Here is a 14,553-nt window from a genome sequence, read left to right as displayed (position 1 = left end):
ACTCAGCAGTATTTTGATATTTTATCCTTCTTGACTTTTTTTTATTTAGGTGGATTGATGGACTGCTGCCAAAATTACTACGATTGCTTAACCAACACTGTACATCAGCTGACGTCAACAAAGTGGAAGCCCTGCACCTGGATGGAGAGGTAACAAATCATACATTCAACGCCATAAATCACAATCAGCGCAGTAAACCAAGACACATTGTCAAATGTTTATATACTATAATCTGATATTGTGTTAGTTTGTATTAGGATGACATTATTTTTTTAATCATTTGGCAATTTTTAGGGACTTTTAGCCTTGGACCAACTCACTGCCCCTCAGTGTATAATAAATGTAAAATATGTGAAATTTAAAATATGTGACTCTCCACCTATTGCTAAAATAGATTTCCCAGCTTGCTTTAGATAAACAACTAGACGCTCCATGCCTGAGCTACAATGTTTGATAATGGTCCTTTCCATGTAAGGAGAGAATGAACACAAAAACATAAAGTAGTTTAGATTATCACTGGGTAATAATTTAATCTGGGAAAGAGAGAAAGTAAATTTGATAGCTGTAATACAGAGATTCTTAACCTATGGGTCAGGATTCAAAAGTTGGGTAATCGTTGAAATACCCTGCTACAAAAAGCAATCCTAATGAAATTAGTTGTATAATTAATTGTATACCAGTGTTCTAGGTCACAAAATAGACTCCGGGAGTCTATTGTGGGAGAAAAAAACTTTAAAAAACTTTTTATATAAATAATTTCCTGCTCACAGACTTAATTTAGATTTATTTATGGAAGAAAAAAATAAGAGCGTGGATCCTTCAAACTACTTTCCAAACACGTTTTGGAAAGTCTGCATCCTCTGCCTCATCATCCCCCCAAATTCCTTGGGAATATATAATGCTACAAGTGAATAACGTGTATGTAGACAGTGTATATAGTACATAGATAGTGTATATAGTAAATATAACCCTGTCTACATCAGGTTTAAAGCCACTAGATCATTGGCCTAAGGGATCAGTGAGTAGCCCTACCTATGTCCGGTTATATGCCACAGGATCATTGGTCTCAGAAAAACAAAGAAAAAATAAAACATACCAGGCTTCTGAAAAGCCTTCCCTGCACAATGTCAAAAAAGCTAAAAAGTCTCAAGGGGGAAATTCTCAAAATGTTTTAAAGCACAGGATCTATAGTATTATTCTTCTTCAGAATTAGGTAACCTGTGCAAATCAGGTGCACTGCATTCAGGATTCAGAAAGCCTTGCCTATGTCTGATATTAGCGGGGCCGGAACTAGGGATAGGCAGAAGAGGCAGCTACCTAGGGCGCAACGATTGGGGGGCGCCAGGCAGGAGCCTCTCCTGCCTACCCCTAGTCTGTGCTGTGCTCTGGTTTCATTGCCCCCGCCGCTTGTCATTACGCGATTGCCATTACAATTGGCGTGCATGCGCAGCTCGGCGCAGGGTGGGGGGGTGCGATGCGATAGCGCAGGTGCAGGGGCGAGGTGGACGACTGGGTTGCCTAGGGCGCCCGGTCGGCTCGGCCCGCCCCTGGATATTAGGCCACTAGATCATTAGCTTAAGGGGAAAATATTGGTATATCCAAGCAGCAGGTGAATTTAGAGTTAGCTGGTTGGCAGATTTTAGTAGTCAAAGGAATTATTGAGAGCCCATTAATAACAGTGTGTTATCATTGTATTTTTCCAGGTTGATCATCACCAAATGGAGTTCATGCAGAGTATACTTTGTGGGGCAGGTAACTGGCTTCTTTTTGGCTGTACTACAATTTTTCATTCCTCCCTTAATGATGTATTTTGCAACTACACTCATTTTTATTATTAAGTGTAATTACATGACATTTTTAGAAGAAGAAGTGGGTCCTCCATTCATTATTTGTGTACAGACATTCTTTTAGTTGCCATATTTTCATATTTGGCAAGCAAACTTGTGGATTTTGATTTAGAATAAGAAATGTAACTACAAACACCCAAAAAATGTCTTTGTCTTTACTTTCAGATGTTTTTGTTGCTGAAAATAATGAGCGCATTAGGATTCCAGATTCATTAAAGTTGTTTTTGGAGGTATGTCAATGAGTTAATTTTTTTTTTATAGGTTTTAAACAGATTTATATGGAATTGAATGTTGGTTTTGTTTGGCAGATTTCATGTCAATGTAAATTCATATTACTTTTGCATAGCTGTTGAAAGAACAAAAAAATGTTGATACTCTTTTTTTGGTGTAACAAGTGTAACAAGATTATGAAAATGTGTAAAGTAAAATCATTAACACTCACTGGTGTTACACAGCTCTAGGGAGTTTTAGTCCACAAACGGCAAACAAACAGATGGAAGAAAAATGTTATCATTTCTTAGGATTGACAACACTGTGCAAAGGTTACATAGATATTAGTGGTAAGGTATTCATAGCATCTCAGACTTGTTGGCTGTATTGATGCCTTTCAGCTGAAACTGTGGTATTGAGGTGGACAGAGGATGTAAGGTGGGAAGACATTTTAAATGTCACTAAATGTCACTTTTTCCAGTTGGCTGAAAAGTAAGGTAGCACCTAACTGCTTTAATATATTGTGAGGTGTGAAATTCAAGGGCTGCAACCAGGGCCATCACATATAATATAAATAGCCCTATAGAAAATTGCTGTAGACCAACAAACAAAAGAGAATGAGCTATGTAAGTTGTATGTCTCATGAAGTTCATAGCAAGTAAATTGGTTAGAATTACAAAGTTTTTCCATGGTAAAGTTTTACCTGCCAGTGAAAATCTGTCTGAACATGGGAATGTGAAAATCACTTTGTTCTGGGTATAATTTTATATTTGATATCCCTTTGAATCAGCACATAAAAGTTAATATTGCTAATGGTGTAACCGGTTGTAATCACTGGCTACATTAACGTAACAGTGCAAGAAAGTAAAGTCATTCATTTGCAACCAGGAGTTCTCAATTAAATTCATATTTTACTAAAATAAGTATTTGTTATTGAAAATTTGAAATCATTTCAAGTTGTGATATAGAATATACATATTTTTCCTTTTTATTTTACGTGTTTTGAGCAGCAGGTGGCACTGTAATCACACAAATTACTTAAAATATAGCATTTAAGAAAATAAATATATATTTAAGTGTATTGTACTATATGTGTTTATTTACTTTGCAGCTTGAATCTTTAGCCAACCTGAGCCCTTCAGTTTTGAATTGCACGGGCATACTGGCCATGACAAGATGTGATGTGAATTGCAAACTGCCTCTCTATGTGTGGATTAAAAGCCTTGCCGATGAGCATCAGCAGCTGCTTCATGAGCTTACTGAGACATTCCTAGGTAATTCTCATTCCACATTATGGTGTAACCTGGTGGTTATGTTACAGCCCCAGCCTGTCTTAAAGATTGCTTTTGGGCTATGACACACAGTGCTTCTTGTCACGGCTACAAATGGCCAGAAAATACCCTGCCATAGAGAATACTGAGAATTGTCTCTGCTAAAGCACAGGTAGAGACACATGCCAGTATTAATTATTTTGTAGCTGGTTACAAGTAGCTCTGTGTGTCATTGCCCTTTGTGTAGTTGCAGTGGACCTTCAACACCAGGGTAGCATTTAGTGATTCCATTGCTTCCAAAAACTTGTCAGGCTTCTTAGGCCATTGGAGTAAAACAAACCTAAAGAAACTACAGTGAGAGATCATTTGCTCCAAATGTATTCATATTCTTATCATAGAAAAATACACACAGATATTCCATCCTTTAACGCTTTTAAACTATATGTGTGCTTGCAAACAATGTGTGATGTGTTAGTTGCCTTTTGTCCATAATCTCCAGTCTCTGATGTTTCTGGAAATCTATCTTTTACCTCTTTTATCTAGAACTCTAGAAGTGTAATTTTGTCTTGTCATTTATGTATGGCAAAAAATCTAATTATCCCTGGAACTGTTTTTTATTTTTTTTTTTAAATGTTCGCCTCTGTGGTAAAGTAGCATATGTAAAACAATGAATGAAATATTGAAAACGTTATACAGCTAAACAGATTTGTGCTGCTTTATTGAGCTACTGTCATCATAACAAAAGATTTAGACCACAGTGGTCAGATATCTTATCTGAAAATCATTGTTTACATCACTGGAGGAATTTGAGCCTTAAGGTTGCCATACATACACTTCATTTGGTACAATAATCGGTAAGTGAATGACGGGAGATGAGGTTACTGATATCGGCAAAGGTGCCCGAGCACCGGCAAGTGTTTAGTACTGAATCATCAGATAGAGGTAGAATAATTTTGTTTCTACCTGCATATTTGACAATTCAGCTCTAAACATTAGTGTAGTCTTTAAACCATTGGTCGCAGGAAAGATCATAATTGTAACGTGTATGGCCTCCATTAAATAGCATAATTAGAGACACCAGATGCAAGTGGAAGAGTACCTGTCTACATTTTAAAGCATTTCTGTCTTAGATTTGGCTATACTCTTCACCTAGCACCAGATAGGAAATTCTCCTATAGGGACAGAGCACCCTATCTTTAACGCCTGTTGGGGCTCCCTAACTTCAGGACAGGGTGCAAAGTGCAAATGGAGTGGTGGATTGCACTTGTTTTTGCACTTTGCAGCCTGTATGTAATAATTTACCTTTGGAATTTGTTTTGACAGTGAAATTTAGAAAGATGTGGTTTGGTTTTGGGAAGGTTATTCAATTTATCAGACAAAAAAAGGCAATAGCATACCTTCCAACATTTAACAAAATGTAAAAATGGACAAAAATAAATGGTGCACATAGCATGGCGAAAATTTTTGACCTTGACCATTTTTTTGACAACACACCCTAAATACCACTCCCGTTTTACAAAATTTGGCAGGTTTTGTACATTTTAAACACATTTCTGGTTTTGGCGTCTTTTTTTAAGTGTTATTACAGTTTTGCTAATGAAGGTGAAATTTCCCTTTAAGCTGCAAGTCTCAGTTCCCCAAGATAGCTTATTAGTTACTATTGTATCTAAGTGCAGGTGTTGACTGCACTTATCAAATTAAATTTGAGAAACTTTGTACTTTTTTTGGCGTTCAGTACAGGAGATCAAAGGAAATGAGGGACTTTTTAGTAAGAATCTGGGACTGTGAGCTGAGCTGTTAAAATTGGGACTGTCCCATGAAAATTGGGACAGTTAGGACAGTGTCCTCAAAAGTGTATGATGTGATCTCCTTTTTGGTATACAGTTCTCAGTTAGTGATGCAGTTTTTTGGAGCAGTGATGTCTATTTAGCAAAAAAAATAAATAAAATAAAACATAGTAAATTTAGAAAGTTAGTAAATAAAATACATTTATTAGCATGCTGGGTATTAGTAACATGGCCCTGGGCAGTAGCTCACATAAATAAACAAATAGCTAAACATTAAACCTAAAATATTAAACTTAAATACTCTCAGAGCCTCCAGGTCTTTAAACAATCAAACTATTGGTTTTCCATTTTGTATGCTCTTACCATTACTATTCTAACCAACAGAAACTCCAAAACCACACTGGCCATTCTTTCAGAATGTTTCTTTTTTTTTTCCTCTTCAGTCGAAAGTTCTAGCAAACAGGGCCCTCCCCCTGTTGTCTCCAACTATACGCAACTATGTTATGTCTTGTATTTTAATGCCTTTATTCTGTGAAGTACTGCAGAAGACAATGGCACCATATAGATTAGAAATAATATAAAAATAAAATATTACTAGGATAATGGAAATAAATCTTGCAGGTACAGCCATTGTAATTTGGTCACAATGTCAAATCATTGGCACTAATATGAGTTTCCACCATGTTGACACATCCCTAAGCTCGTTAAAGCTATTCGCTGCTTCTGTTGGGTGACGAATAGAACAATAGCTAAATCAAGGGAGGATAGCGAGGGGTATAATTGCCAATTGATCTCATATACGGATTATGCTTTGTACAAAGTACTGTACACACACTTGCATTTAGGCAAATAAAGTTTTTCCAAATTCTGTTGCATTCTCAACTCTGTTAAGGTGGCCACACGCGTGGCGATCTGACGATCTTTCGTGCGACCAAGCGAGGTTTCGTCCGATATTATTGGTGCGTGTATGGCCAGCTTTAGCATCTAGATCCTCTAAATTTCAGGTTACAACGAAATAAACTGATGTAAATATCATTGGGATCTCTCTTTTTACGTGGAAGCAGTATACACAAAGGCTTTTGGTAATGTCTTTATTTGTAAAAAGAAAACAACAGTTTAATTGAGACAAAAGTGCATTTATATGGAGCCTTTTTCGCCCTTGTAACAAAAACATGATTTTCTTTATTGGGTAAAATTGGTGTCATTGCTTGCTCAGAATCTCTCTTCAGCAGCATTACACTGGTGAGCTAGAACACTGATAAAGGAGTTATGTACAGCAATGACAGGAATTGATTTCCAATTTTCTTTAGAATTACTCTATCATTGCTTACGACTTTGGCAATTTAGCCTTCATTACAGAGCTAGTTATGGACTGTACATCATAATGACAGCCAGCTCTCCACACAACATGCTGATATTCATATGATACCAAAAGGCTTACATTAGAAATAAGGAAAGTCAACTGTTTTTCATCCATGGAGGGATAGTAGTTAAGAAAACTGACAAAAATAATAGCTAGTAAAGGTCTGTCTGACACAAAAATGCAATAATTATAATAAGAATATATACAAATACACACTTGCATGTCATCTACACCTTCTTGTTACCAGATCTGTGTAAGTTACAGCCTCAGAACCTTAGTACCCTGAGTGCAGGGTCGGACTGGGCCGCCGGGACACTGGGAAAAATCCTGGTGGGCCCCGGCGGCCCAGACCCATCCCTTACCTGCACTCCTCCTGCCCAACCGCTCCTCCAATGACGAGTTAAATGCTCAGGGGAAGAAGTCGGGTGGGGGCCCTGCGAGGGGGGGTTAGGGGGGGCCCTGCGAGGGGGGGTTAGGGGGGCCCTGTGAGGGGGGTTAGGGGGGGCCCTATGGGGGGGTCGGTGCCGTGCCGTGCCCCGGTGGGCCCTTCACCCCCCAGTCCGAGTCTGAGTGTCAAGCTGTTACCGTATAACTGTAGGATAAGAGACCCAGGATATCCAGGGCCAGCTTTTCTTCTTTACCTATCCCAAGAACATTTGTAAAAATAACAATTGAGTAAATCTTAAATAACTACAACTGTTTGATTCTTTTGATGGTTCACAGTGCTTCTGGTAATGGGCTTAGATATCTGCTAATAATGACAACTTTTATTGTTAGTCCACATAAAAGGATCATTACTGTGAGGTAAGATCATTTCTGCATTTAAAGAATAGACCACATCTCAGAATTACACTTTTCATCTTTTACTAGTGTCATGTAAAACTGAAGTTCATTAAATAAATAGTTGCGTTTTGCATGTGCACATTATAGAAATAATTATCTACAGTGTGGTTGTGCTTCATGTAAGTAACAAAAGCTTTCATTTTTAATCCAATGCTTTTGTAGAGCCAAGCTTGCAGTTTCTTAGAGAAAATCAGAAAGCCCTCGCTGACAGAGATCAAAAGAATGGGACACCAAGAACACTATTTCTTTCTGAAGCAAATGTGGTTCAAACATTCTGCAGAATCTCAAAGGTGATGTTACTGGCTTATTATATTTGCAAATGTGACACATTTTCCTTATAGAACATTCAGTACCAAAGGTAAAAAACACTGGAAAAACATAGAATAAGCATTAATACTGGCGTAACATGAAGATTTCAAATCTAAAAAAAATACAACATTAAACGCAGATTTTTAATTATGTGCCATTTAAGTTATGTATATTGTACCTCGGAATAAGATAAAGAAGCACACGAGGATAATACGGGTTTATTGCTCTCTGAAGCAGAAAGAAATGCACTGTGAAATTCCAGTAAATTCATATCCAACATGTGTGTGAAAAGTAACATTTGCTTTTATATCTTGCAATGCCAAGTATGTTGCCAGATGCAGTTATAATACCTTTGGAACTGTTTATTATAAGCAAGATAACCAAGGAAACAGTACTAGTAACTATCTGTGCATTTACTCATTTATAAATGATTTTTCATTATTATTATCCAGAATACTTGGTACCTGGACATAAGGGATATTTCCATAAATTGGATCAGCATAATTTAAGTCTGCTAAAATACATTTTAAAATTAAACAAACCCAATAGTTTTGCCACCAATATGGTTTCATGCAGTTTAGTTACCATCAAGTACAAGGTACTGTTTTAATATTACAGAGTTAAAAAAATAAGTAAAAGTAAAGTTAAAACATTTAAAGAAGAAGGAAAGGTAAAAACTAAGTTAGTTTTATCAGAAAGTAGTGATGGGCAAAATGTTCCGCGATTATCCATTGGCAAATTTTTTCGTGAGACGGATGAAAAAATTCACTGGGCGTCCCAAAATTGCCGCCCACGGCAAAAAAATTGTCACCCGTGTCAAAAGAATTGTCGCGGGCGACAATTATTTTTATGCACATGATTTTTTGCCAGATTCGCAAATAAGCCATAAGCACTTACAGAAAAGCTACACTGAGTCCCTATCAAAAGAAACACAGGATTTCTTGTCTCCTTTTTTGTAAACATGTTCTTAGGGTATCTAACTTCCTCTCATTCATCCTTCATTCCTGGGGCCATAGTCTGCCCTCTCCTCTCTCCTGCTCCCCCCTCCCACAAGAATGCTAAGAACTCCCTCCCTCCTCCCTTAGGAATGTGTAATCTGAGCTATTATGGCTAGAGCTGCATGCAGGAAGCTACTTAAAATGGCGGCTGCTGGCTTAAACAAATGGATTGAGCTTTAGGGCTCTTTACTCAGGGATGGCAATGCTTTCTGCAGAATAAATATAGTGTTCTAGGTGGCACTAATGTGGTGAATCTATTGGCAGTAAAATGCCAAAATTACTTTCCTTCTCCTTTAAAAAACGAGAATTCATGTTTTAAAATGATTTTTATTGGAGATGGTGATTTGGAACATGAGCCGTTAAACCACCCTGCACTGAATGTCACCTTTTCATTTGCAATACAGAATACCTGTTTAGTAGCATCTTCTACTTTACTTTTACAAAGTATTACACAGAAAAACTCTTAGGCAGAAACGTTGTAGTGAATTTCTTTTCATATTAATTTCCCATCTAAGCTCTTTCCTGCACAGATGGTTTATTTAGCTGCCAATTAATGTACTGCCTCCGAATGGGAGATTGGAAAATTATACCATTTCCTTTTGTTCTTCTTATTGTTTTTTCATGTTATTGTTAACCTGAAAAAAATTCTTATAACTTTGATTAATAATTTATGCATTACTCAATGCATGTGTAGCCAGTGTGACCCAAACTAGATGTATTGTATATGTTCCTAAAGAAGTGCCTTTGTAGATTTTGTTTGGATCAACTTTATATTTGAGGCCTAGCATTGAACATGGTCCCACTTAGCTATATAAACCATAGTCTCAAGAATATCTAGAACGTCAAAAAATTGTCCACCTTAAGTCTTAGCTTAGTCTTAGCTTAATCTTCAAACTGGCTTCTAGGAGTTTCATAGAAACCTATAGGCCCTCTTCCCAAATATAACTATTACTTGGTTTTATGACAGGCAGTTTTTTAAGTTCATGTGTTACCTTTCACCTTTATTTTTACAACTAATATTGAATATGAGGAAAATAACAGCATGTCTCTTTTTCAGGCTTTGATGCAGCAGATACCAGAGATGACACACGATGATATAAAGAAGTATTTCATGTTTGCTTGCATATGGTCCTTGGGATCATGGCTGAACTCAGATGAAAAACGAAAATTCAGCAACTGGTGGAGACGAACATTTAGACACCACAGTACCTTTCCTCTTGAAGGACAAGTAAATGTTCATGACAAATGTTACAGTTTTCCTTTACAAAGTAATGTGTTGAAATTATTAGAATTTGTAGGGTATGAATAAAAGGGATAACATTAACCTGGAGCAGGTTTGAGCAGGTCTCAGCCTGTTAATCTTTAAAAAAAAACTGCCCATTGGACAGTGCTGCTTTGAATAATATAAGACTGTCTGAGGCTTCTCAGCAGCTGGGAGGATCCTCTTGACCTGCTCCTCCTACTTTTATGCTCTTGACTGCTCAGTCAAGTTAACACTGAAAGTTGGCATATATGTAAGAAGCATACATTATTAGTGTCTTACTTTAGTATAGCATGTCTTGCAATTAATATACACACCCATCTTTAGTTTATACACGCTTTGGGGCTATTGATGTAAACTTTCTGCACACTGACTACAAATTCATGTATGGGACTATGCTATGTGTATTACATCTGCTCAAATCTGTATTTTATTTCAAATTGCTCCAGATTTTGTAACATGAAAAGCATAATTGAATACATTTTTAGTGATGAGGAAATTTCTCCCATTTCAAAACGGTGACAATGTAGCAAAACAGCGAAAATGGTGTGCGTCAAAAAAAATTCTGTGGCACCATTGCACCCATTTTGTGAATAAATCCGCCAATTGGGAAACGAGTAAATGTGCCGCAAATCCATGCCTGCTGAATAATTTTGCTCATCATTTTACATAAATCATTTTACTAATGATTATGTCATAATTTTTACAGGCATGTATCCCATAAAAAGAAAAATGCAATGCGTCAACACATAGAACACACAGGGCATAAAAAAAATTACTCTGTATCCTTTTAGGGGCCAGTAAAGCTTGTATTACAATCCCAAATATTTAGGCAACTGCAACCATAAAAATAGGCTTTAAAAGCTTATATTTATTCTGTTTACTTGAATCAGAGGAAAACCCCTGCAAATGTTTAATAAATTTGTGCTTTAGTGTTAAACAGAGCAAAATGGAACCCTAACTGCATGTGAAGCAATCAATTTTTGGTTACATTGAAAAAGGCAAACTTCAGTTGTGATTTGGACAATTCTTTTTGTGGAAGATGTGATATCTGACCAAATTAAAAAATGATTTATTCACTTTAATAATCAGTTGGTCCATCTAGGTTGCCTGTGAAATGGAAATTTCAGTTTTGGTTTGAAGCTTTAATGTAAATAGTTCCCATTGGGATAATTTCTTACTGTTTCAAGCAATGCACTCTCATCTCAGGGTAATATCTGCTTCATATAATTTCTCCTTCATCTCTTGAGTTCAGTACCATGCAATTTCACGAATGGATAAAAAGCAGCCTGGGGTCTGGTGGTTACAACTAGACATAGTAGTCTTATAATATTGTCCATTTTTTCCCATGTATGTCCAACCACATTTACTGGAATGCTTTTTTAAGTACCCAACACAATTTTGGTTAATAAGACTTGTTGCCTTTAACTTCTTTTCAAATTATCCCCAAACATATTCATTCACCACAAATCTTTTCATTTTCTTGCAAAGCCTTAGTTTTCCTTCTTATGGGGAAATGTAATAAAAATTGTAAATGGAAAAGAAATGCACACAAATAAGCATAAAAATTTGCATTTTGCAATGTAATATTGTTCTTTAGACTGTTATTTAAAATTTTTATTGTGCATTGGAAAATTTTTAAGGCATGCTTGAAGGTGGCGTAATCTTTTGGCGCAAATTTAACAACTTTTTGATTAATACATTTTATTACATACACTGTGCACTGTTGCAAACAAAAGAGGCATAACTTTTCTCATTTCGAATAATTTTTTCAGTTTTCAACTTTTATTACACTTCCCCTTACTGTTTAATTCATATCTTTCTGAAGACAGTGCCTCTCTGAATGTGGTATTCAAAGTAGGTTTTCAACAATGACCTCTACTCCATTTTACTTAAAACCCATATAAGTATGGCCAGGCTAGTGGCTTTCTTCACTATGGAAAATGTGACTTTTGGGTAAAAGAAGAAATATATTCCATTGTGACTTGCCTTATTTCAGTTTCTCTTTCTTAGGCCTTTGCAGAAAAACTTCAGTTTTTTTTTTTAGGATGAGTGAGAATATGTAAGCTGCTACTGTCGTACAGTGTTTAACTTATGCCAAATTGTGATCATGTTGGGGTGATGTGCCTGTAAAAGATTGTCAGATTTTGGCATTCCAGCACAGGAGTATAAATATTTAATCGAAATCAAATATTACTTGCTGTCAGTCAATGTTACATTCTGCCGTAGGTATGGGACTATCATGTTGACACGGATACGAGGCAGTTTGTCAGATGGCATGACACACTTTCTTCTTACTGTGTTAGTCAGGGACAAGGCATGGCCTCCGAGGCATTCGTTCATACACTGCAGACTGAGGTATGATTATTGGTTTATATTATATATATTTTATTTCTGTTTTTTTCTGTGGCTTGCGTAGAAATGCTCATTATTGCCGACAATCAGACAATGTTTAATAGCTGAACAAATGTAGAAATTCTCAATTTTGAAACCTTTACATTTAAGAACATGTTCAGCTTGTGTTCAACTAAAAGGGTCTGAGCTAGCATACTTTTTGCCTGTTGCTTTCATTAAGAAAAATCTTTTGCTCTTTGTAATTCTTGACCTAAAGAGGGCAAACAGGGAAACTGAAGCACCTCTAAACCCACAGTGTAATGGCTGCTTGCTTGTCTGTAAGCCAAGGGTTTATTTTTACAGAACTCAATATCTTTATTAAAACTAACTAGGTTAGTTACAAGGGAGATAGTAGTTGCTACCTTATGTTAAAAACAACAAAATAAATGATTTTCTTTGGAAAAACGAATCAATTTTTGGGTAGATTAGTCGCCCATGGTAACAGAGACTTATCAAAGGTGAATAATCTAAAAACTGCTCTCTCCTCCCCTCAGGCAGGAGATTGCCAATACTCCTGCCTTTATGACACAAAGAAAGCCAAACACAAAAATTAGGACTATTTGTGCCTTTCTTCTTCAGCTCCATCTGCATATCATTGATCTGACTGGCTAAATCCTACCAGCCATTAAAGATTGGCAAATAAGATAGTCAGAACGGACATATACAGTTGCAATTCAGTCCTGAATTTCTTTGTTTGGCTTTCTCCACATCCCCTGCCTGAGGGGAAGACAGAACAACTTTTAACATCAATGATGCACAGCTAAAGTGATTTGTATCTTAAAAGTTATGGGCATGCTTTCCATGCTTATTCTGCAACATAGTTTGTTTTTATTTTTCATGCAGCAACTCTTATACCTATCAAGTCTTCTTACTACTTCTGGATGCCCAGTTATGTTGGCAGGAAATTCTGGCTGTGGTAAAACAGCAATTGTTCGGGAGCTCCTGAATTCTCTTTGTTCTGGGGAAGTAGCAGAAATGTTAGCACTAAGAATCCCTATCAACACGTAAGTTATAAGCACTAAGAATCCCTATCAATACGTAAGTTATTTTGACACTAGTTTCAGCTTTAATTACCACTGGATTGATTTTTGTAGAAGAAATTTAAAAAAAAAAAAAATAAATAAATGATGTGCTTTGCTCCTCTGTTCATTACAGATCTCTACATTTGACCCATTGGTCTATTATTTTTGCTTGGACAAGGATCATTTTTTGCTTTCTTACTTATCTTGTTGTATTCATCTTGGATTTTAACTCTTATCTAATTTTTATCTCTTCCTCTGCCTGCCTAACCCTATCTGAGCATGTGCTGTATGAATACAGAGTTGCATGTGTTCCCATTGGTGGCAACATGCCAAGGAAGGTTATAGGGTGGTTGGCAATTATGCTTGAGTTCATAATGTGAGCTGTGCATCATTGTTAAACCAAAGTTTAAGAACTTATGTTTTTTTTCTAAACATGACTGGGAAACGTTACCTTTAGAATAAAGTGTATGCCTTAGTGAAGAATGGAAAGTTTCCTTTAATTAATTAGGGGGAAAAAGCAATTCATAGAATTGGCATGATGAAACATTAGTTCACAATTTACATAATTGGCACCCCACAACATTTATTTAAGGTCTTAGACCAGACTAATCCAATTTGTTTCCCTCTTGGTTTTGACCTATTACTCTATTATTCCAACAACTGCTGACAAACAGCCAGATGTTGTTTAAGGCTGGAGATACTGCAACATGATGCTGCTTTACATTCTCATCATGCTTTTCATATTTACAGTTCTACAGATCCTAGAAAACTGTGGGGATGTTTAAAAGAGCGATTGGAATGGCAACATGGCACATTGCATACACCATCAGGAAACAAGAAATTGTTATGCTTGCTTGACGACCTCAACCTTGCTAAGGTGATTACCCTTACCCAAGAGACACGGCTAAGGAGCCTATTATTGCAAATTAGTTTGGAAGACCTCTGTGCTGTGGCTAATCAAAAGCACATTTTATAAATGCTTGGCTTGCAAGGTTAAGCGTTATGCAGAGCAGATGTACCAGTGGTGTTTTTAAGATAATTGCTTTGTAATGTATTTATTATCAAATTGGTTTGAATGCTTAAACTGCAGATAAAATGTGAGCGTTCAGCTATAAAGAGTAATCCTATGGGTATGATTGTTTTTATAACAATAGCGTTTTTGTTTTAGGGTAATATGTTATTCCAGCATTCCAATAAATGTGCAGAAAAGTGTATTTTATACAGTATACAACTGAAGAGTTCAAGATA

The 14,553-nt window shown here is 36.5% G+C and overlaps 1 protein-coding gene across 2 annotated transcripts in view; it reads left to right on the top strand.

Moving 5' to 3' along the window:
- The window catches only part of LOC100488188 (dynein beta chain, flagellar outer arm), a 237,488-nt gene that overhangs the window by 81,600 nt on the left and 141,335 nt on the right, over nt 1-14,553 (top strand). For both annotated transcript variants that reach the window (XM_031896974.1, XM_031896973.1), the window contains exons 50-58: nt 50-149; nt 1,704-1,752; nt 2,013-2,077; nt 3,169-3,331; nt 7,484-7,611; nt 9,686-9,856; nt 12,119-12,247; nt 13,127-13,287; nt 14,056-14,182. In XM_031896974.1, the coding sequence (XP_031752834.1) occupies nt 50-149; nt 1,704-1,752; nt 2,013-2,077; nt 3,169-3,331; nt 7,484-7,611; nt 9,686-9,856; nt 12,119-12,247; nt 13,127-13,287; nt 14,056-14,182 (1,093 nt within the window). The remainder of the gene's footprint in view (nt 1-49; nt 150-1,703; nt 1,753-2,012; nt 2,078-3,168; nt 3,332-7,483; nt 7,612-9,685; nt 9,857-12,118; nt 12,248-13,126; nt 13,288-14,055; nt 14,183-14,553) is intronic.

The sequence above is a fragment of the Xenopus tropicalis genome, chromosome 2, assembly GCF_000004195.4.
Source record: "Xenopus tropicalis strain Nigerian chromosome 2, UCB_Xtro_10.0, whole genome shotgun sequence".
In the NCBI taxonomy this organism is placed as follows: Eukaryota; Metazoa; Chordata; class Amphibia; order Anura; family Pipidae; genus Xenopus; species Xenopus tropicalis.
The sequence above is the reverse complement of the archived record's forward strand: the minus strand, read 5'-3'. Positions and strand labels throughout refer to the sequence as shown.